At 36.4% G+C, this 24,854-nt stretch overlaps 1 protein-coding gene across 5 annotated transcripts in view; it reads left to right on the top strand.

Annotated features, from left to right (window-relative positions):
* Positions 1 to 18,780, top strand: part of KIAA0586 (KIAA0586 ortholog) — a 66,451-nt gene extending 47,671 nt beyond the window's left edge. For 4 of the 5 annotated variants that reach the window (XM_087922355.1, XM_087922354.1, XM_026698668.2 and 1 more), the window contains exon 33: positions 18,418 to 18,780. In XM_087922355.1, coding sequence (XP_087778481.1) covers positions 18,418 to 18,563 — 146 coding nt within the window. In that variant the 3' untranslated portion in view covers positions 18,564 to 18,780. Of the gene's footprint in view, positions 1 to 1,915; positions 3,707 to 18,417 lie in introns of those variants that run through there. The other variant, XM_087922356.1, reaches the window with a different exon arrangement.
* Positions 18,781 to 24,854: the final 6,074 nt, after the last annotated feature.

Below are 24,854 nucleotides of genomic sequence, written 5' to 3'. Positions count from 1 at the left end.
GTTAAAATTAAGTGGTATAGATATTGAGAAAAATGACAAGATTGAAGGATATAGATTGTAGAACCATGCTTCAATCTCTTTTGAGATTCTGAACTTTTCAAAGTTTCGTGGAGGATAATAATGCAGAGATATCTAGCAGAGTATAGAAAACATATTTTTGCATCTTCTTATACAGATACTCTTGCCTGAAAACTGGGATTAGCAGTGGGTCCCATGAATGATCTCTTTTGTAGTAAATCCACATTTGGTGCTAGAGAGTGTATGGGAAGTTTTAGCCAATCTGGTTGTATCTGAATTCTTGACCACAAGATGGCAGTGTCTTGTGCTTATAAAGGAGGAAGGCTAGGAAGAGAAGGCTCCTTCTTACAAAATGGAAAACGACACAGCCAACAAAATTTTTCATGATGTTAGTGGTTGTTTAAGGGATAACTGCTTTGCTATAAATGCCATATAAAATAGAATTTAATTAGACTGTTTTAACAAGATAACGGGAGATGTTTATTATTTTATGGTAAGCTAAAGTCTTTAAGCCCTAGATCAGCTGGAGATCGCTTCAGATTACATCCTTTTTCTACATAATAACATGTCCTGCTGGACATAAAGGAAATTATCTTGAAATTAGTAAATGATTAAGAATGATTTTACATTCAACAAATAATCATGCTAGTGTATGTTTTATTTATCAAATATTTATGCTGGAATTTTTTATAGGCTATTCAGTGTAAGTAAATATTACTTATTTTTTCATAAGAGAATCATGGATTAGGAGCAGCATATACTTGTCTACAAGTTTATGAAGTAGTTGTTTGAATCAAAATGTTTGTATATGATTGTGTGTGTGAGAGAAAGAGAAGGAGGGAGGGAGAGAGAGAGAGATTATTTTATGTTACAATTATTGCAATTATATTTACACTAGTATATTCACCTGAATGGTAATGTTAAGGAAAACTACTTCAGGTAGTAAATTATTACAGAAATGTATCTTTCAATATTATGAAGATTACTTTACATTTACTGAGAATACAGTACATAAAGGGTAGGTTTTTTTTACCAAATTTATATTTTTGGGTGGGTATTAAAGATAATCTTTAATTGAGGATCATTTTCTTTTTGGATAAATATAGTTGTGCTTCTAATTTGATTTTTGTTCTGTATGTACTTTAAAAATCCTCGCAGAAAATTGATATTCAGTTTTTTATACCCACACACATACACGTGTATATATTATATTTTATTATATGTGTATAATTAAATATATAAATACAATATAGTGATGTTTATTCAGTTAAGAATTATTAATTTGAATCTGGAACATTGATTTGGACAAAATTATATAAGGTTGCTCGACTTATTGGAAATATTGGGATGCTTTTTGTTGTCTTTGAGTCTCTTTAAACTTTAAATAACACTATAAAATTAATATTTATTTTCAGAAGCTCTGTTGGTAAATTCTAGTAAGAAAACCATATAAGTTGTTAGTTATGTCTAATACCAGTTACTTCTAGATTTGCAAGATAATTAGCCTTTTAACTTTTTATAGAAACCTTGTTTTATACTTAAGGCCTGCAATCAGGTGCAAGTAAATATGTTGGCTTTGTCCTGTTGGTCCTATTTAGACAAAGTTGCTTTGGGCTGGAGATTATTGCTTTCCACTGCAATTACTAAGAGGCACACAATGGGCAGTGCCAAATGGAGGCAGGCTCTGAGGAGAGGTTTTCTGATCTGCTAACCCAGGACTTTCAAAAACAGTCCCCACTTGATATGTCCTGTTTTCTGGAAAAGCAGTACCTAATAAAGTTAGATAAAGTATTTTCATATATTGACTCCTCCGTGATATGTAGTTACATCGTATTAAGGAGAATGTTTGGTGTAGTGGTTAAAGTCGAATTAGGTGACCGTTCTAGTTCTCCCCTAGGCACAGAAGCTAAATGACTGATTTTGGTCAGTTATTCTCTCTCATCTCAACCCAATCTCACAAGATTGTTGTGGGGAAGATGGGAAGAAACATTATGTTCATCACTCTGAGTTAACATAAAGGTAGGATATATCTCTAATAAATACAGATAAACATCAGTAGTAGGTTACTGGAAAATATTCAGAACTCTGTCCTATTACTACTATCTGCCACATTTTTTAAACATTTGATCTTGTGAAAATTTTGCTTCCTACATGAATCTTCGTCACTGAGCCAATTTTAATATTGGCCCAACCTCCTATACCAAATACCATATGGGTTCTATCAGGCAATAATAGCAATTATTTGCCATTTAAAATTATTGGATCAACTGTGCATTGCTATCCTTGAATATATTAAACACTTCACAAATTTAACAAGCAGTGTAGCTGTCATGATGAAATGGATGATCAAAGAACAGTCTGTAAAAGCTTACAAGATTTCTGTGCAGTATTGGAAAATAAGAATTGGAAGCTAATGTGTGTTTACAAAACTAATTTCTTCTATTAATAAATTAATTGCTTAAAACACTTTGCTGCTGATGCCTTGTCATTAATCATAAATTATTCTAATGAATTACAGTTATTTTAAATTCCTACCAGATGCTTTAGTTGTAAGTAACAACACAGTCAAAATGAACAATTCATACACAAAAAATAACAGTTATGGGATAATTTTTCTTGATTTTCTTTGATGATTGCTTTTGAAGGACAGAATGATGTGACAATAAAGGCTATGTTGCTTGAAATAAAAGCTTGCAGTATAATAGGAAAAACAGATATTGTCAGATAGCACAGAGCAATCAGTAGGAAGTAAGTTTGGGATGGTGCAAAACTTCTTGGCATGAGAACTGGGGCAGTTCCTATGGACTGGAAGAACAGACTTGATGGGGATTGAGTCCTAATCACTTTCAGAAGTCTAAGAAGAGTTTACAGTGCTTCTCTGCTTCTCTCAACAGCCGGACCAGTTTGGTCCTGAAAAGATCTGGGTGCCAAGCCACAGAGGACACTACTGTATAGAGTTGATAATACACTATTTAAACAGCAGTTAAATAAAATAATTGGAGCACCTTGTGTTAATTTTAAAAGAGTCTTCATGGATTATTATTATTATTTTAAACATAAACATTCCAATTCCTTATCATAATCCAGCAATTTAGTTTTCTTTCATATTCTTTCATCTCCCCATAACATTTATAATTAGTTCTGATGGAAGAAAAAAAATACAAATAGAGTGCCGGTACTTGATCCAAGAGGAGCTAAGATGAGGAAAAAGGATTAAAGACCATCTCCTCTAATGTTAATTTGGTGAAGACTGATTCCCCAGCAATTATTTAAAAAAATATTTTTAAATTGGTAGAATCAATCACATTATATATATTGTGTCTGTAAACCAGTAGTCCACCACTACTTCTTATAGCAATGGAATCCTTATAAAACAAATGAAGAAATGCTTCCTTTTCTCTGCCTTAAATCTAAATCTTTTTCAGAAGATTTGAATGTAGATATATGTGTGTATGTGGTGAAATTCCTAAACAAATATAAAAAGAAAGACTTAATGGGTTGAGAGTAAAGGTAGAAACAAGAATAGTCTGCAAGGATGGAATAGCCTTACAAATGATGTTACAGCTATTTTCACATTACCTCTTTTTTTGTCTTATCTCAGGCCTTTAGTAACTTGAGCTATTTCTAACTCCTTTTCTCATCCCAAAATTTTCTCTGTGTTGAGAAGAAATATTGGTACAATGTATGTGTTTGTGTGAATGTATATATTTATATACATATATTACTAAATTATTAAATATTACTAAATATATTGCTCATTTAGTATCCTCTGACTATCATTAATTTTTGCATCTTATGATTTATGATGAATGTATTTTTACAATGACTATGATCACGATTTTATATCTTATTGCTTGTATGTATACTTAGAGCTTATGCACCAGAGAAAAATTCCTTGTGTGTCCAATCACACTTGGCCAATAAAGAATTCTATTCTATACCAAGCTGATGCTGGCAAAAATTGTTGCAAAAATGTGGGTTTTTAGGTCAGCTACCTGTAAAATATGAGATAAAGTACTTGAATGCTGAATCAAAGTATGAGGATAAAAGAGATGGTTGAAAAGGGAAAAGGAAGAAAGGTGAGTTCTGTCAGTGGAAGCAGAAAAAAGGGAAGATAATTTATCATAGGGATTCTATCTACCAAAGAAACACTTTTTGCCAATTTCTAGTAACTTTTCATGGGGCTCAGAAGCTTACCAGGATGTAATAGATCAACCTATTCTACAAAGCAACTGAAAGCAGAACAAGAACCAGTGGATGGAAACTAACCAAAGAGAGAACCAACCTTGAAATAAGGAGAACTGTTCCTGACAGTTAGAACACTTGATCATTGGAATGGCTTGCTCTGAGATGTTGTGGATGCTCCATCACTAGAGAATTTTAAGAAGAGAATGGGCAACCATTTGCCTAAATGGTATAGGGCAGGAGTCTCCAACCTTGGCCACTTTAAGCCTGGCGGACTTCAACTCCCAGCTTTGCTGGCTGGGGGATTCTGGGAGTTGAAGTCCGCCAGGCTTAAAGTGGCCAAGGTTGGAGACCCCTGGTATACGGTCTCCTGCTTGAGCAGGGGATTGGACTAGAAGACCTCCTACATCTCTTCCAACTCTGTTATTCTGTTAACTTGAATAATTTTGTCCTGATACTGGGAACAATAACACATATTTTATGCTACTAATAATTGCTACCACCACCATTAAGAGAAGGCAAACATGCAGGTAGGGCACAAATCCCACTGGCATCAAATTTGAGTGATAGGGAACAAAAGCAGATGATGATGAGCTTGTAAGGCTGACCTGGTTTCATCTTTGCAAGCATTGGTCATATTGCATAAACGGGGAACAATATGAATGGTAAATACAGGAAAACCTATCTGAGATGCTAATGACTGCATTTGCCCAAGAGCTATCTCATTACCCTTGCCAAAGTTTCTCATAAATTGGATCTGTCAGTCACAGCATGGTGTCTGTCATTTTGACACATACCAAGCAGAAAATATAAAAGTGTCCTTAACTGCCCTCTGGCTTAGCACCCCCACCCTCCGTAACTTGAATTTGTTGCGGAGTCTGTTTTATATATACAAAATGAGGCTATAGCCAAAGCTGCTTAGAAAAATCATTGTAAATATCTGCATTTGTCTATTTTAATAACAGTAGTTGTTTCATCTATAAAATAGCCATCAATCCTTCAACCCCACCCCACCCCCGTGCAGATTCTCATGGTCTTTTTGAAGCTGTGTTATTTTGCATTCCTGAATTATAGTTAGAAAAAGCAATCACTTTCAACATTTTATTTTGAAATGCAAAGATATCGGTCTCAAAACAGTAAAAAAATCATTTTTTATAAATGAATTTAGAATCTGGTGAGAAAAGGAGGCTTAGGTGTAAGAGTCTGTAATTGGAAATTCTTTAGTTCTCAAGGTTTGGCCAGAAAGGGTCTGCTATTAGGGTCATTGCTGATGTTGAAAAGATCATCAATGAGATGAGTGATACTGATGAAAAGATGTTGGTATCCAAAGAAAGATTATTCCCAACTGAGATTTGCAGATATAGTCTGTGGATCCCAAATATACAGGAAATTTATTCTGCTAGTCCATCTGAGTTTGTCCTTTCCTTATTTTGGTGCCTCCAGAATAACAAAATTGAATAACAGAGTTGGAAGTTCTTCTATTATTGGAGGTTTTCTAGTCTGACCCCTTGCTCAAGCAAGAAATCCTATACCCGTGATGGCGAACCTATGGCATGAGTGACGGAAGTGGCGTGACTTGTGCCGGCACATGAGAGGTCGCCCGGAAGAGCCCCACTGCGCATGCGTGCCCCCCCACACCAGCTAGCTGATTGTCGGGTACCTGCCGCGGATGCACGGTGGGAGACGCATGCGTGGGAGATTGCACGCATGCACAAAGGCATACAGCGTGTGGGGGTTGCATGTGCGTGTGCAGGGGGGTGGGGGGAGTCGCGCATGCATTGCATCATGGGTGCAGCATGCGAGTGTGCACATGCATGCATGCATGCCTGCACACACACACACACTTTTGTCATGCAATGTGGAAAAGGTTCGCCATCACAGCCCGATACCCTTTCGGACAAATGATTGTCCAATCTCTTCTTAAAAACCTCCAGTGATGGAGCATTCACAATTTCTGAAGGCAAGCCACTAATTAATTGTGTGTTCTGTGAAGAAATTTCTTATTTCTAGCTTGCTTCTCTCCTTTATTAGTTTCCACCCTTTGTTTCTTGTCCTGCCTTAAGGTGGTTTGAATAATAGGTTGATCCCCCTCTTACAAATATATTATGACTGTAGTTTCCAAGATCCCCAATGGCAGAGCTGGCATAAGGATGGCTCACCAACAGAACAACACTGCTGAATGAATTCCACATTTGGTACTTCCCACAATTGCCACCAAAAGCCTATAAGCAGAGCATAAAGGCTATCACTGTTTCCCGCTGTTACCCTCAGCAGCATTTGTTTTTTGTTTATTATGCAATCCCTTCAACAAATTTTCTAAGCAGCATATAAAATACCTCTTTAGCTTTCCAGAAGGCCCTGAAGTCCTCACTGTTCCCCTAAGGATTTGGGCTAGGCTGGGAGTAGAGTCAGGAGGTTAATAGCATGGTTGACCTGGCACCTGGTGGGAAGAGTTGCTGTGTTTCTACTCCTGTTATTCTTGGTTGTTGTAAGCCACTTAGGATTACTACTCGAGATAGGAAATCATACAAGTTTTTAAAATAGATATTATAAATAAAGACTTATCGAGGAATTGCTTATTAAGATGCAGTTATTTATTAATTTTAATCCAGTGATCAGGAATACTCTTTGGACAGTTGTACATACATATTAAAATTAAATGCATCATAATTAAAATATAGAAAAAAACATAATACACATACACACATGTATCCATGACTATTACTAATATTTGTATCTGTTTTATGATTAATGTAAATTTACAGTGACTATGATAATGATCTATCACTATTGTATGTACACTGAGAGCTTATGCACAAGACAAATTCCTTGTGTGTCTAATCACACTTGGGCAATAAAGAATTACATAAATATGACCTAACGTGATCTTTTTGCCACACAAGTCCTAAAGCTAGGTAGGAGAATCTCAGTTAAACAAATGAGCCAAGAATATTATACTTAACGTATTGAGAATGATCCAAAATTACATATTTATGTGTGTGCCTCTAGGATTGTCAGCATCACCTAATTTTCTGATACACCTACAGTTTTCAGCAGCAATGCTTGCAGCCGTTTGCAACTCTTGTTCATTCTTTTGTTTTCAACAACTTCTTAACACCGTAATCAACTGAGAATGCCAGCTTAGTTTACAGGTAAATATTTGGAGGGAAAGATGCACTGTAACAATTTGCACATTGTTTTCAGAAGCAGCGTAACCATTGAAGGGGGTTGCCAGAATACGAAAAACTCTAGGGATGTTTTTGTTCAGAAAGAGTTGTATATCAATCATATTGTAGAAAGTAATGAGACTGACCTGGACAGGAATAGGCAAGATCCATTACCAAAGATACAAGGCAAAAACATGGCTGCAACCCAAGTGACACAGAAGGTTTATGAAAATATCTCAAACCACACCTCTAACTCATAGGTGTATAAAAGGGAAAGGAGGTCAAGCACCATCAGACTTGTAGTGCGCCTTTACGGTAGCCAAGCTTAATATGTATTGTTAGTCCTGAGTTTATTTCTTGGCCTGCTCTACATCATGGGACTGAAGATTATCTGAATTTTAAATGTAATTTTATTACATCTAATGTAGCCCTTATTCTACTGAAGACTGGTTTTAGGACATGAGTTATCACAATGACACTGATTACCTTTGTGTAACAAAAATTTACTTTTATCCAAATCTTGACAGTTAATTACCTTAAGACAAGCAGAAAGTAATAACTTTCCAATTTGCAGCACAGTTCAGAAACATATCCTTCTTCACCCTTGCAGTTCATAGTTTAAAAAAATGTTTTATTTCACATAATTTGGACAATGTGAATTTACTTGGACCTACACTCATTGCAGTGTAACTCCTAGTTCTCACCCCTAGAGTTGCAAAAGAGGATGTATACTAATACTGCATATGTAATTCCGACTATGTTGGCTTGATGTTTGTAGCACTCCATCACTGTAAGACTATGTGTCTTACATATAATCCAACATTAAGAAGATCTATATTAATTCACTGAAACGTAGCACTAAACTCAGAAACCCATTTAAGTTTTTAAATGAAAGTCATGCCCATTTTGGTTACAATCTAATTGCCAGTGGTAGTTTTCAACTGATTGATGTGTTTTTGGCAGGCCTTAATGAAAGTTTTTTTAAAAAATTAGATCATGCTTTCTTTTTAAAAAAGCAAGTTATTTATGCTAGCCTTTTCTGCTTTAGTATCACATTTATGTGGAAAAAGTATTGTACATTCCTTCCATTTTGCTCTTGGTAGGGCAGGAAGGCAGTCCTATCTAATGAAGATATGTATCAATATGTACTTGCAGAAGCCACATTCTGAACAAGGGTAGGGCCAGAGCAAAATGGCAATACCTGGGTGGACATGTGGCAAAGGGCCAAAATAACTGGACAGGGATGGAAAGGAAAGAGACTTTGTTCAGGCATTATTGAAAGGTTAACATTAAGCTGATCCTCAGCCCTTCCTGTCTTCCTATCTTCAAATCTACATTGACTTTCAGCAGTAACTCTGCAATTAATTTCACATTTTCTTGACTAAGAACCCTCCTTACAAACGATTATTAAAAGAAAAAATAAGGAGATGATCAGGCTTGAGCCCAAGGGAGGGATCAAATGCATCATCAGTCACGAGTCCCTTTGCACCCAAAAGAGATCTAAGTCCATCCCACCTTCAATTCCACTGACTCTTATCTACTTCTGATTTACTTAGTAGTAGTTAGTAGTTCAGATTAATGTCATTCCGGGGAAATCAGAAGATCCAGACAGTTTAAATGGGTATAAAGATTTATTGCAAGCTTAAGGACTCTACAAGAATCTGAGCTACTAATCAATGCAAGAAAATTGGCATCCCCTACAACAATTTTGTTTTCTCATCTAGTCCGATTACATTTACATTGCTATGACAAATAAAACATATAACTAAATATGAGCATAATATAAACCCTTCATCCTTGCAAAGAACATGTTACTTCTACTTTGCTACTTTTTACTTTGCTACTGAATTCATCTTCTTTTGTAACAGTAGTATGAGGAGGTCTTGCTACTGGATGTGATTAGATCATTATTAATAAGAGAAGGAGTCTGATAGCAACTTTTCAGACTGACAAATGTTATTAAAAGGTATGGGTTTTTGTAAAGTACAGCTGACTTCCTAGGTGTGTGGCCTGGCTAAATTGATGTAGGATTTAAATTGGGTTCCCCTTCTCTTCCAAAACTGATAATTAAGGAATACTTTAACAAAAGGACCAACCTGACAGTATTTTTTCTTTCTGTAGCACCAGGCTAGAATTGAAATGTCTGTATTATAAATGTACTTTATATTAATTCATTTTGCTTTATATTTATTAATGTGATAATAATCTGAACTAGACCACTGCGAAACTATGGCAGTGAAATGGGAATTTTCCAAGCAAATCAAGCTTACTGTGATTCTCATGCATGAAACCATTCCTGATCACTCAGTGAAAAATGTGTTCACAGTGTTATTGATAGATGAATAACTGAGCCATTTTAGAATTAATAGCCAACCCTTCTTGGAAATTTTCTGCTTTGTTAGGTACTTTTTAAGATGTAGTGATTAGAAATAACTTGTTATCCTATACAGTTTCTTATACACAAGTGTTTTTTGCTTAAAGCAAAATTAATAAATTGCATATATATTGAAAGAGATGAGGAAGATGGGAAGAGGCTTGTAATCTGGAATGAAATGAATTAATCTAAGAGTTAGAAATCAAAACTTTGTTTAGTCTGAAGAGCAGCAAATCTCCTCATCCAGAACTTCACAACTGTTTCTTGTTTTCTTCCATTCCGGTTGACTGTTGTGTTCTGTTCACTCTCTCTTGGGCAGTGACTGCTTGACTTTTGTTGAATGAACCCATTGTTTTCTTTTTATGTTGCCCATCAAGTGAGCCCCCATCTGGTTTGCATCAGACTGTTTTCACAGCCAACAACTGCTGCTTTTTCTATATCTTGACACTTAAGGGCCCCCATGCTATCAAAGCATTGCTGTGAAAATCTGTCTGGCTGGATTGGTGCAGCTGTGCTGCAGCAGCTTGAAACTATTAACCAAACAATGACAACTTAGAACTTGAACCAGTTTTTATTTCCAGTGGTGTTATGTGTGAATGATGATCAGTACAGTATTGCTGAACCTCACAACTCAACTGTAAGTTCTCCTTTCCAGTGAACTTTTCATTTTTGTATAATCTGTATATAGTTTATTAAAGTTTTTTTTTAATTTTACAAGTGTTTCCTGTACTGGAAAAAAATGCCTTTTTTTTCTAAAAAGCAGTGTGTGAGCAAGTATATGCACATGTGCACAAGCACGCTTTAATTTCTTGACATGATTCAAAATAATATATGACATGGAACAATAAGGGGATTTGCTTCTCTAAGTGATGATTACTGTTCAGTATCTAACTAAGGTTGATTTTTTTAATTCAATAAATACAAGTCATGTGAAAAACTGTTTACTAACGATGATTGTAGGTAGGCAGGCAGTATGTATATCTATATGAATTCTTATATGATGTATAATTAGGATCCCGAGAACCTCTGCTTCCAGGAAGGACCACTAACTGCATAGTTTACTTTTTTCTCTGGAAAAGGTGGCTTAACATGACGGGGGGAAGGGCTCCTCTAATTGCATTCCCACAACAATTGCATATAATAAGTTGGTCTAAGCATGAGCTATTCATCCAAAGTTTTATTTTTAAGTGAGGACTCAAACCTGGGACTTCCTGCTAATACCCTATCCTCTATGCCATACTGGCTTTTGTGGTTCAAAAAACATCTTTATAAATGCCTGAATACTACTTACAAAAACTTTAAAAAACACAGTGAGAATCTATGGTGTATCATTATTTAATTTCTGGGTCATTCCTGAAATATTAAAAAAAAATACCATGGCAATATATGGAAAAGCCTCAGAATAGTAGTATTCCTCATAATGATAATATGTTCGTTGTAAATTCACTTACCTTGATGAAATCTGCATTCTAGTTGGGTACCCTTATCCATGCTCATAATGCAGATAAAAGGACTGTTTTCAAGATTCTTTCCCTAATGTTAGTTTGTCAACACAGTTTCATAATACATTTTAAATGCTACATTATTCTGTGGTTGTCACAATCAGAGAGAACCTTTAGGAATATACTTAATGATTAATTGTACATGCCAGATGTTAGCCCTGGTTAGCATTCTTGACTCCATTAGCAAATAGTTTTGCTAAAGTTTTATTTATTTGATTTGTCAATCGCTTACAAGATAATAGGTATAAGTATAAACATGGCTAAGAACACAGGAAATAGGTACAAATAAATGGGGACAACAGAACAGGGACAATAGGCAGGATTGTGTACTTATGCACGCCCCTTACAGACCTCTTAGGAATAGGGTGAGGTCAATCGTGGATAGTTTGAGGTTAAACGAGTGGGGGTTTGAGGATGTAACAACAGAGTCAGGTAGTGCATTCCAGGCATTAACCACTTTATTGCTGAAGTCGTACTTTCTGCAATCGAGTTTGGAGCAATTAACATTGAGTTTGTATCTGTTGTGTGCTCTTATATTGTTGCGGTTGAAGCTGAAGTAGCCATTGACTGGTAGGACACTGTAGCAGATAATGTTGTGTACTACACTTAAGTCCAACTATAGGTGGCGTAGTTCAAGGTTGTCCATGCCCAAAATTTCAAGCCTGGTGATATGGGGTATTCTGTTGCAAGCAGAGGAGTGTAGTATTCTTCTCGTGAAATAAAAGGAAGTTTTCAGAGATGTCTGTCTCAGAGGTATTGGTTGGAATGGAACGTTGCCGGAACGAGACAGACTTCTCTCAAAAGTTCCTTTCATTTGGATAGTAACTGGCACATCTGTGGAATCCCGCATCTGAAAGTTTCGGGCTTCCTTGCAAAAGTAAAAACTACAAATCCACCCCCTCATACCCATCACCACATCACATGGCCCAATCACCATCCGTCCCAAAGTAAGACTTCCTTTTCACTATGCGCAACACTATGTGATCTTGAACCAGCAAAAGAATTTTATTTTGTCTAACTAGATATACTCAGATGAATTCCCCCCTCCCACTTTCCCAGGCTCAATTGTGGCAGCGTGGAGCATCGAATCTCAATATGGCTTCCGAAGCTGACAATGTAATCTATCAAAATAGAAGCATTTGTACCTGCTTCTTACTCACCTCTTTAATTCCTGCCCAAAATCAACTTTATCATGGCATTCTGGTTGTAATCATGCTGCTAGCAAGATATGTTAGTTGTGGTAAGGAAACATGTTGTAATTTCTAATCCTAACTTTTCATCACAAGTGGTAAATGTATTTATGAGTATAACCTCATCAGGATGGCAAGTATGTGTAAGAGAATATCTATTCACATGGTTGCCTTTCATGTATTCTCCTTGAAAAAGAGCTAAACATATAGGACCTCAGGTTGACCTCTGTCTATCCATATTGTTTTTCCTATCTACCACAATTAAGTTCTCATCCTCTTCCAAATATTTTCATATATTGCTAAACTAAATGGGTGAGCAGGATATAAATTGTAGTTCTTCGAGCAAGCGTCTTGTTTGCCAATAAGCCACTTCTGAACAACAATAGCTAATATCGTGAGTCAAAGACAAGATGGGGTTATTATTGTTATATATTTCAGTTAGCTGCCTAATAATCCTAATATTTCAAATTATGAAGACGGGATCAAGTTGGATATTTTAGTTCTTTAGAGCTTCTGCATTTTCTTTAGTACTTTTCATCAAGCCTATAAGAATGACTACTCCAGCAAGGATAGTGTAACTTCCCTTTTGTTGCTATCTAACTATCGAGTGGCTGCCATGTTCATATGGAGCTGCAGTAAACGTTGCCAGCATTTCCTCAGCAATGAGTTATGTGTTTTTCAAAATAATTGTATATATAAATACAATCCGGGTGCTTTAAGCAGGCAAAAGGAAGAGAGAAAATCACAAAGAGGGGCAGGGATATGACTGTATAAAGAGCAAAAGAAATTTGCTTCTTTTCTGGAAATATATAAAGCATTGAGCTAGGAGGTTGCAGCTGTCTACTTAGATGTCTTAGGATCAGGCTTGAAACAAACTCATCGGAGGGCACGAAGACATTGAACACAACAACGCTCAAACTTTGAAGTTGATATTCAACAAAGCCAAGCAGTCAGAATCTGGCAGTAGAAGAAACAAGTCACTTCTTCTGCCCTGTTCTTAATGGAAGATGAATATTTTGCTAGATATGTTTTTCCAGGTGTTCTTTTCATAGATTTCAACCATTTTATTTTTGTATTAGGCTGCAAACTTTGCAATGTGATACTTCTACCCCTTTCTGGCTTCTTATATGTGGGATTGAAAAATATTTAAAAACAGACCATAGTCATATCAGTAAGAAAATACTGTGATACTATGGAGTTTTCTCATCAATTTGTCCATGAAAAGTATTTCTAAAATCTCTAAAAGTGCAGGCAACATTTCTAAGAGCTAAAGAGAAAACAAATAAAATTGCATGATTTAGGCAAAGTATGTCATTCCATGCATCTTCTTTCCCAAGTTGGTCAATGTAAATACTGTGAGGTGAATGTGCCATACAATAAATAAAGAAATAAATGTAAAGACTAATGGCAAAGCAGCTTTCATGTTGGTATATTATGTTTCCAGATACAATAGTGTAGTCTTCCCGATTTGGTCAGTTCTGAATGTGCTGGACTTTCACTTTGGTGTCCATGTTGGCTAAGATATTATGCACACTGAAATTCTAACATATCTGAAGGACATGTTTGAGAAAATAGTGGCAGTGCAGAGTCCACATTCATACTTCTGGGAGGAGGATTTGTCTGGATCTCAAAGTATCCTTCCTAAACTGATGCCTTCAAGATATGTTAACCCTAATTCCTGTTATCTTTAACTGGTTATGTTGTCTGAGGAGTGGTGGGAATTGTAGTCGGATATCTCTGGAGAAGCAATAAGCTGGGGAAAGCTTTTGTAGGAAACATCCCAAGCTGCTTTTTATTCTTTTAAAGTAAAATCTGGAAGAAAAACAGCATTACAGCATAGTCCCCAAAATGCAAAATCCATATAAACATTAAGTAGAGAAACATTTAGCTTCGTGTGCTGCTAAAATGCAACTGAAGCAGTACTTTAGAGAAATATGTATAGATCTTTATAGCATGTTTGTCCTCTAAAGTTTTAGATTCATCCAACCAATCTAGCTGGTTGCCCAAAATCTGTGACGATTTTATGAATAGCAATGTCAACCCCATATAAGAGTCATTATCAGAAGACTTTATCAAGTGATAGATGAAAGCAGGACAGGTAATTAAGGGTAACATTAAAATTAAATGGCTGGGCAGAATACAGCAGCAACATGTATGTCAGGACAAAATGTTCTCGGTATGAACAAGTAGCTTATTGATGGGCTGTAGCAGAAAGCTAAACTAAAATCATGTGTTTCTTCAAGGGGCCATTCAAAGTTTTTAGACCAGGGCTGTCAAACTCGTGGCCACTGGCCGGATGTGTCACATGTTGGCCACGCCCACGCCCACGCCCGATTTTGCAAAGGAGAAAAAAGTCACAATATGTCATGTGAGGCTGCCGCGAGTTTGACACCTCTATTTTAGACTGTTGAAAAATATAGGGTCCCAAAAGTAAAGTTTATTACCGTATGTAAAGACTGTTATTTACAGAAAGGAAGAGCAGTTGGCACAGGACAGATTAAAAGAATGAAATAGGATGGATACAGTAAGTTTGGGCTATGTTGAGAGGAAGCAGCTTAGCATCCTTCATACCAAAACCATTTTCAGACCAAACCCATTATATTGTACTAGTTTCATTTTGTGTTTGAAAAGTGTTTGATTTGCCACAGTGGGAGCTCTGGCAGCAGGTGTAATTAATACAAACTGGGTTAGAGCAATTTGTGTTGAACCTCTGGGCTTTCAGGGCTGAAGCAGTCTTTGGCCTGGAGTTTGATGGTTCCAAAACAGAACTTGAGGTCCAAAAACATCCAGAGGGTGAGGACCAACAAAGATTTATATAAATGTAGATTAAAATAATTCCTCCTCTAATACCAATGCCTTCTCTAACAGTTTGCAATATATTGCTAAGTCATGTTACATTTTATTAATGTTTAGTCAACAAACCATGGTTGTTCAAAACACATTTACAAGTCACTAAGATTAGATTCACCTAGCTTATTAAGCCAGAGTCAAATTTAAAAAGTAATACAATAGTATGATGCGTTGACTCCACTAAGATTTGAAGGTTTTTTTTTCACTGCTGTTCATATTGAGCAGGCATTTTTGTTATTGAATATCCCTGGATCATATGTTCTCTTGCCTACCAGTACTGATTTTCTTTCTGAGTAGAGATACACCCTCTATAGTTACACATAGTAGTGCCAAATGGAGCCTCTCAGTGCCTCTCCAGAAGTTGCCATCGGTGTACAATTTTAACAGAGGGATATTTTATTTCGTATAATTTTATTGAATTTTACATTTTAACTATGTTCATTTTTTCCCTTGGACCCATCCATTTTAATGGGAATACCATCACTGATGTCATTCAAAAATCAAATATGGCTCTTAAACCTCAATATTGCTTACGCTATGAGAAAGACTTGGTAAGCTTTTACAGGAAGCACAGGACACTCTGGTCACACTTGGAAATGTATTGATATAAAATATGTTTTTAAATTTTTAGGCTTAGTGCTTACATATGGTTTATAGCATTTTCAACATCTGGCTGGACTCTTTTTGTATATTTACTTGCAGTTAAATAAGCATTTTTCAGGTTTCTTAGCTTTTGTTTTTTGTTTAAATGAACAGCCCGTAAGTTGTTAGACTGGGTGATTACTATAAAGAATGCCATTAAGGATAGACACAACTCATTAACCTTTCTGGCATCATTGCTTTGAAGACCATGTTTATAAAACATATAGTTGCATTATGACATTTGAATATTTTTTATGCTTTACCAGCATCTAGCATATGTCAATCAATCTTGAAAGAAAAGGGCAGAAATCACAAAGAACATTTAATAAATCAGATTTTGGAATACACCTGTAGATATTCAGTGAATACAATATATTTGCCCACTTAAGCATTACAATATTCTCTTGCTATTAGAAAATTTGTATGATTATTCTGAGAATAGTATGCAGTGAAAGTTAATAAATTTCGGGGGGAGGGGGGAGAATAATTATAGTTTGAAAAATCAGAGAATATATCATTGAGGTGACATGTCAGTTCTGTGATATCGTACATGTGATGGAAATCTATACTATCCTTTGTATAGTTTGCATACTAAAATCATACAGTATAATGTACATCCAGTGGAATTTGGTTCCTTCCAAAGTGAGCCCATTGCACAGATTTCATGGTATTGAAATTCCCCTTGTCTAGAATGATACCTGTTAGATTTTGGCTTCTCTGTGTTGGAACCTACATATTTTGCTATATACTCAAAACGTACCATACTGTCTTCCAAAAGCAATGGGAGCTCTTTGTGGTATATTAATATTGCTGAAAAGAAATATTTAATGTCCAATACTGATCCTGGAAACATAAACATTTTTTGTCTCAACCTCTGCTCATTTTAAAACATCAGGAAAAAAGATTTTCCTTGATCATGTTGGTATTCATTTGCATGTAAACTCACTACATATGTCTAGAGAAGTGGTGGCGGTGTGCAATCCACAGTCTTGTATCCAGAGTTCTCTAGGAAAAAATCAGTGGAATAACTGATGATATAAAAGCTGTTCCTTTTCTGCAACTTGTGTCAAAATGAGTATGAGAGGAGAAAACCAAAGTCTATGAAAGAGAAGGAGGGTTGAAGAGAGAAGAGATGTTTTAACTTCATTCAGTTATACACACTGTGTTACATCCAGCAGATTATGCCCAAGATGACAGTATCCCTCAATAACAAAAATAAAAGATTGACCCATCCTGTTCTAATATCTTATATGAGAGTAGGATCAGAATAGCACCCCAATGTAATGAGGAACTTGGCTTTTTTGAGACTCTTAACTGTGTAATAATGAACTTGGCTTTTTTGAGACTCTTGACTCTCAGTAAGATTGACTGGAGGTAGGTCTTTTGGAGGCAAGTTATGGGCAGTCCAGGTGGAGACTTCAGAAACTTAACACCCATCCTCTTGAACACAATATTGAAAGAGAAGCTTTCATGTCAGTTTTGATCAGCTAATTATTAGTCTCTGAGGCACAACAAGGAACAGATTACATAAATCTTCTGCCATTGTATAGTCATGCTAGATAATTAAGCGAGGAAAGAGTTTTCAATCCTTTAGAATTGAAGCGAAAATGTAATTTGCTCTGCAAATTAATGAGAAATTTTGCTTGCCTTGAAAATAATGCAAACCAATCCAAAGCATGATCTTGGAACTCAATCCACATTTTCAGGTTCCTTAAATAATTTACAACCACGAGCCTTGTATTAGCCAAGCTTACATCCAATCATTGGATGTCATAATATAACAATGATTTCATGCTCTGTGTTTACTTTTAGGTACTGTTTCAAAGTTAGCTAAGCATCTGCTATATTGTGTCAAGAGGGAGAGAGGGAGGGAGAGAGGTGGCGGGTGGGGGGAATGATCTGTTTTCAGTGCAATGGTAAGATTGTTCTTGTGTAGCCAGTATTAATAGAGAAAGACAAAAGTTACTAAATAAACTTTAAACATGTATTCATTCCTACATTGTTCCTGAAATCTGTGGCTTAAATTTGCAGACTGGAACATAATTGGAAACTATTATTTTAACAGACTAAAAAAATGCAAATTCATTGGCTGAATAAAGCTGCCAAGATCCAGTCTGTAAATAAGATCTCAGATTTAGCTATTATATAGTAATGATGTTAATAATCTACATTACTCTACTGAATTTAAACCATCTAATATTTCATTTTCAATTTTGTATTTGGAAAGATTTTCCTACTTTTTAGAAGTAAAAAATAGCCATTATTAATGTGTTATTAATGTACACCACTACCAGATGTTAATATATCTAGGAAAATCTGAATCATGATTTTAGTTCCCCCTGTAAAATAATCTCAGGATTTTTTGGCAGTGGACAAGCATTCAGGATCTTGGTGTTTTCTAAAATGAAGGCCGTGCAGTCAGATGGCATTTTTCAGTTTGAGGTTGGGCAACTTGACCTGCCAATGACTAAATGTTCTTTCTGTTTCAGGGATAGAGGTCATACCCCATTTAAGTCCCCTTCCTGCACCAGGTAAAGTATCTGTGAAGGTGCCATCTGCTGATACAGAGGACAAAACTCTGAGCTTCAGTTCAGTTCATGGGAGTTCAGGCTCTTCCGGAGCAGACACATTTTGAAATGTGCAGGCTTATTCATGCATACAGGCATTTTGGGGAAGAGGATGTTGATGGATATTTGTCTGAAAATAATGTAACACGTTAGCTTTTGGTGCAGAAATGTTGCCAGCCACATTATTGTAAAGAATTGATTTGCCTTTATATATATATATCTGTGCATATGTGTTGATAAGATATGTACATTTTTAATAAAATATTTTGTGTTTTTAAAGTTTAAGTCTTGGTATTGTTTCTTTGTTCATCTTTTGAAAATACAAATTTGAATGGAAGGGAGAATCAGATTGCACAGCAGAACATGGGCGGTCAGACCATTGGTCTTTCTTACTTTCTAATGTTAAAAATTAGCAACATCCACAGGGTTTCATGCCAAACCTGAGGACTAAGCTTCAGAAGTTCTTTATGCTTGCTATCATTGGATTAAAACCTTTTCCTACAATTGCAGCTGGAGAAAGTTTCGTTATTCTATGTAATTTACAATTACTCTCCGTACTTTTGTGAAGATCGGTGTAACTGGGAAGAAAAATGGAATCTAAATGTGGTTCCTTAATCTGGAAGGGGAAGGCTGTCAAGCCAAACATGTTATTACTTCTGACCTTTGTATAGGTGTCATGGTATAAATTAAGACAGGTGTAGTATAAAATCCAACTTCCTAATTAATATTGGAATCTCTGCATATTTACAATTTTACTTTTTGTCTTTTATCATAATAAAGGAATATCCCATGAGACCTTGCAAGAATGGTGTTGCTCCATTTTCATTTATATACATACATTCTATCAATTCCTGGTCATCTCATCCGTGTATGATTTGCTCCAGTAGCCCACTTATCATCAGATTGTCCTTGTTCCCCAAATAAGGCAAAATGGAATAATTCTAAAGAAACCTTCATGGATATGTTCAGAACCCTCTGAATGATGAAGAGGAAATGGGGCATATATGGACAATGAAAGGATAACATAATAAAAGAATACAATGCTATCTCCTAATTTATAGAATGAGCTGAGGGTTCCAGAAGATACAAACATATCCAAAAAAGGATACTTTGGGTATATTAGAAATAAATGGATAACCGAAGGAAGGTGTTAGTGTTTGGGGATAAACCCCGGAGCAGAGTGCACAGCAGCAGTCTAACCAGGCAGCCAAATGAGAGAGAGAGGCTGGGCCCAAGAGTATACACACACTTGAGACAAAAACACTGTTTGTGGTTTTAAATAGGTATTTAATTCACACAGAGATTAAGAAGAGTCATTCAGTCCATATGTCAGTATCCAGTATATCCATCAAGTTACCTAGTCTATAAACAGTAAATACAATGTCTTTATCTGCTTGTAAATCTTCTACTGATACCTTTCTCTCATAGACAATGCTGAGTATAAACAGCTCACCAAGTAAACACAGTCCTTTAGTTCAGTAGAGAGAAGTATCTTGCACAGTAGACATCTCATACAGGAGTAAACAGTAGTAGGCAGACAGCAGACAGACCAGAGACCAGTAACACCAGGAACCAGGAATCAGGACAGGAACTCGAAAACAGGATCAGAAACCAGAAAGTGTTACGTCTCTCTCACTGTCTCTTATTGCAGCTTACAACCGCACCCATAATTATACAATGACATTGCAGTTTGGAGCTTAAAGCTGCAAACACTTAAACCTAGGTTTTATATATTCATTCACCCAAACCAGTTGGTGCATCCATATACCCAACATACTCCCCTTTTGGGTGACATAAATATATAATGCCTTCACAATCTGAACCCATATTTTTCACAACTCTCTAGGTGCGCTTAATGGCACCTTGGGCTTTAGTAAAATTATCAGCTATATTGTCCTCCGACATACAGTACTCTAGCTGTATCAGTTTACTATTTACAGATTGCCTTACATTTAGATATCTCAAATCTGTATGCTTGCTCCTAGTTTTTACTGCAATACTTGTAGCCATTTGAATTGCTGCCTGATTATCTTCATGTACAACTATAGGGTAATCTACAGTTATACCCATATCTTTTAACATTTGTTTATACATAATCAACTCAGTACATAATAGTGATAAACAGGAGAATTCTGCCTCCATCGTAGACAAACTTATATGCTGTTGTCTAATTGACTTCCAACCAATTAATGTCTTACCCAGCATTATGGCTGTTCCTGAAGTCGATTTTCTTGTGTCTCTTTCTGATGCAAAACTAGCATCTGCATAAGCACTCAATATGAGATCACCCTCTGGTTCTAAATACAGTGCATGGTGTAGTGTTCCTTTAAGATATCTTAATATTCTTTTCAATGCTATCCAGTGGCACTGAAGCGGGTCATTATTGTGTCGTGCCAGCTGATTAATACTAAAAGCAATATCTGGCCTTGACCAATTGCTAATATATGATAAGCTACCAATCAAAGATTGATATAATGCCTTATCACATTTGGGACTTTGAGTATCCATTTTGCAAATATCCTGACTCATAGGAGTCTTTACAGGCTTACAAAGTTCCATTTTATAATCTATTAGCAATTTAGATATCTTATCTTCCTGAGATATCTTATAACCTTTCTGTGTTTTCAGTATATTCAAACCTAGATATCTCTTTATCTCCCCTAATTGCTTGATTTTTATTTTCTTGGCTAATGATGCTATAATTTTATTTGCTTCATCATTAGTCTCAGTAATCAAGGCAATATCGTCAGTAAACAATAATAATAATGATATCTTTCCATTTGTCTCCCTTTTAAACAGACATGGGTCGGCTAAACCAGCTTTAAATCCTATATTGTTCAGTTCCTTCACAATATACTGGTTCCATTCATAGCCCGATTGTTTAAGACCATATAGGCTCTTTTTTAACAACCAACAATCATTATTATTATCACCTTTCAATCCACTAGGCTTTTTCATATATACAGTATGTCTTAGTGGAGCATGCAAGTAAGCAGTTTCCACATCTAAATGGTTAACTATATATTTCTTGCTTGCTGCCCACACTAAGGCTGCCCTTAACGTAGCTGCTTTAAGACTAGGTGCAAATACTTCATCATAGTCATTTGCACTTTGTCTAAAACCTTGGGCTACTAACCTTGCCTTGTGGATTATATTTCCATCTTTATCAGTTTTTATCTTAAAAATCCATTTGCAGCCAATGGGTTTTATACTTACAGGTAATCTCACATTTTCATATACCTTCATATCCTTCAAGGATCTCAATTCCTTATTCATTGCTACATACCAATTTTCTTTCTCTTTAGAAGGATACCTTTTTATCTCATCCACAGTAGATGGAACTCTATTTACCTGGCACACTGTGTTAGCCTGGTATCTATCAGGCGGTCTAGATACACGTGTAGTTCTTCTGGGAATTACAGGGCTTGTATGAGGACTTTCTTGGGTTACTACTTGGTCCTTTTCCTCATCTTGCTGAGCTATTTCTTCCTTTTCTTCTTCTATGGGCACTATCTCTTCCTGTACTTCTCTCTTTACTTTATTTTTAAAGTTACAGGGATACTTGATGGGATTTCTGTAGGATTCAATAACCACTTCGTTATTGTTATCCTGCTCTAACTTATCCCATCCTACGTGCTCTAGAAATTGGGCATTGGCACTACATAACACCTTAGATGTGCCTTTCTCCCAAAATCTATATGTCCTATGGTTAGCTTGGTAACCAACGAAGAAAAATTGTTTAGCTCTGTGTTGCCCTTTACGCCTGAGTTGTGTAGGGATATGCACCCATGCTGGTGCACCAAATGTGTGCAGGTAACTCAGATCAGGCTTCCTGCCATACCACATGGTGAATGGTATTTCACCAGTAGTTGAGTTAACCACGTTGTTCAATAAATGATTAGCACACATTGCAGCCTCCCCCCACAAAGAATCAGGTAATCCAGAATCAGTTAACATTGTTCTAACCATTGCCTGTAGTGTTTGGCCTCTTCTCTCTATAAATGCGTTGTGTTGTGGTCTGTATGGTGCAGATTTCTTATGCTCTATACCAGCTGCCTTTAATCTATCCTGGAATTTGCTGTTAACAAATTCCGTACCATTATCTGTCACCAAGGTTATCAGTTGCCGTTTAGCCTTCCTTTCTGCAAACTTTAACCAGTTGAAGAAATGTTGATATGTTTCAGTTTTGCTTTTCATTAAGTAGCAAAACCCATATCTAGAGTAATGGTCCATAATGCTCAGTATATATCGAGCACCCCCCATACTGGGTTTCTTTGGACCTATAATGTCTGCAAATACTACTTCTAAAGGTTCTTTAGTTTTAAAACCATTTAGCCTATTTGCAGGCAATATTTTACTCTTATCTTCACAACAGACATTACAACGCAAATACTTATCACAGGGTTTTAACCTTATACCTTCAGATAACTCTACTGTACGTTTTAGCATTTTAAAATTTACATGCCCCAAACGCCTATGCAATAAATGGATACAATCATCATGAGGCTTGGTATTATTAAATACAGTCTGTGCCTCCCCTTTCTTACTATCATGTAAGACATATAATGCTCCATTTAAAGCTGCAGTTACCTTTTTGTTATCCCTTTCCAGTATGCACTTATTAGGCTTATGTTCTCTCAGCTGGTCACGTTCACTCCTTCTTCTGGCTTCTTCTAATAGCCTGCCAGTTATCTCAGTTACTGATAAACTGTCTTTAGGCAATACCTCTAAAGCAGTCACAAAATCATCATAGTTTCGTTCCATAGAAGACAGTATAATGTATACTTGTTGCAACTCATTAAATATAAGCTCTTTTTCTTGTAATTCTTGAAAAATGCTTTTTATACAGTTTAAATGAGTTAACATGTCTCCATTGCTCTCAAGATGTGTTCTAAACAGCTTCCGTGTAAGATTAATATGAGCTCCTACACTGTCTCGAACATAAATCTTCTTAAGATTATCCCAGCACTTGGCAGCACTTTCCTCTCCACGGATATGTATCAGTTGCTGGTCTGAAAGAGTGAGACCTATGATGCACAAAGCCTGTTCATTCTTTTGTTTATAGTCCTGTATCTTCCTGGCATCCTCTTCAACAGTAGGATCCAAGTTGGATACAACTGGTGGGTTTGTAATTATGTCCCACAAACCTTCTCTTCGTAGCAGTAAACTACACTTCATTGACCATGAAACATAGTTTGTTCCATCTAACCTGGATATCATGGACAGACTTGGCAAATTTACTTGTGCCATTGCTCTGCAGAAAAATAACTATTCAACAAACAGTTTGTCTTTACAGTAATGTGTAACTCTTGACCAAAAACTCTCAGATATAACCTGGTTAGCTAGACTGTGCACACTACTGGGCCCATAACCAATGTTAGTGTTTGGGGATAAACCCCGGAGCAGAGTGCACAGCAGCAGTCTAACCAGGCAGCCAAATGAGAGAGAGAGGCTGGGCCCAAGAGTATACACACACTTGAGACAAAAACACTGTTTGTGGTTTTAAATAGGTATTTAATTCACACAGAGATTAAGAAGAGTCATTCAGTCCATATGTCAGTATCCAGTATATCCATCAAGTTACCTAGTCTATAAACAGTAAATACAATGTCTTTATCTGCTTGTAAATCTTCTTCTTCTGATACCTTTCTCTCATAGACAATGCTGAGTATAAACAGCTCACCAAGTAAACACAGTCCTTTAGTTCAGTAGAGAGAAGTATCTTGCACAGTAGACATCTCATACAGGAGTAAACAGTAGTAGGCAGACAGCAGACAGACCAGAGACCAGTAACACCAGGAACCAGGAATCAGGACAGGAACTCGAAAACAGGATCAGAAACCAGAAAGTGTTACGTCTCTCTCACTGCCTCTTATTGCAGCTTACAACCGCACCCATAATTATACAATGACATTGCAGTTTGGAGCTTAAAGCTGCAAACACTTAAACCTAGGTTTTATATATTCATTCACCCAAACCAGTTGGTGCATCCATATACCCAACAGAAGGTCCATAGACGTTGGTAGTTGATAGCCAAGTAGCCAAATGGATATCTTATATTTTGCATGAGCCACAGTGGCACAGTGATTAGAATGCAGTACTGCAGGCTACTTCTGCTGCCTGCCGGCTGCTTGCAATTTAGCAATTCAAATCTCATCAGGCTCAAGGTTGACTCCCCTTCCATCCTTCTGAGGTGGGTAAAATGAGGACCCAAATTGTTGGGGGCAATGTGCTGCCTCTGTAAATCGCTTAGAGAGGGCTGTAAAGCAGTATATAAGTCTATTGCTATTTGTTTTTTCAGAAAGAAAATGGAGATGTTGCCAAATGCGATTTAGCCACTATGTGAGGAGGGAACTACA

This window comes from Pseudonaja textilis, chromosome 1 (genome assembly GCF_049901715.1).
Source record: "Pseudonaja textilis isolate UNSWEBS1 chromosome 1, rPseTex1.2, whole genome shotgun sequence".
Lineage (NCBI taxonomy): Eukaryota > Metazoa > Chordata > Lepidosauria > Squamata > Elapidae > Pseudonaja > Pseudonaja textilis.
This window is presented reverse-complemented; position numbering and strand designations above follow the sequence as displayed.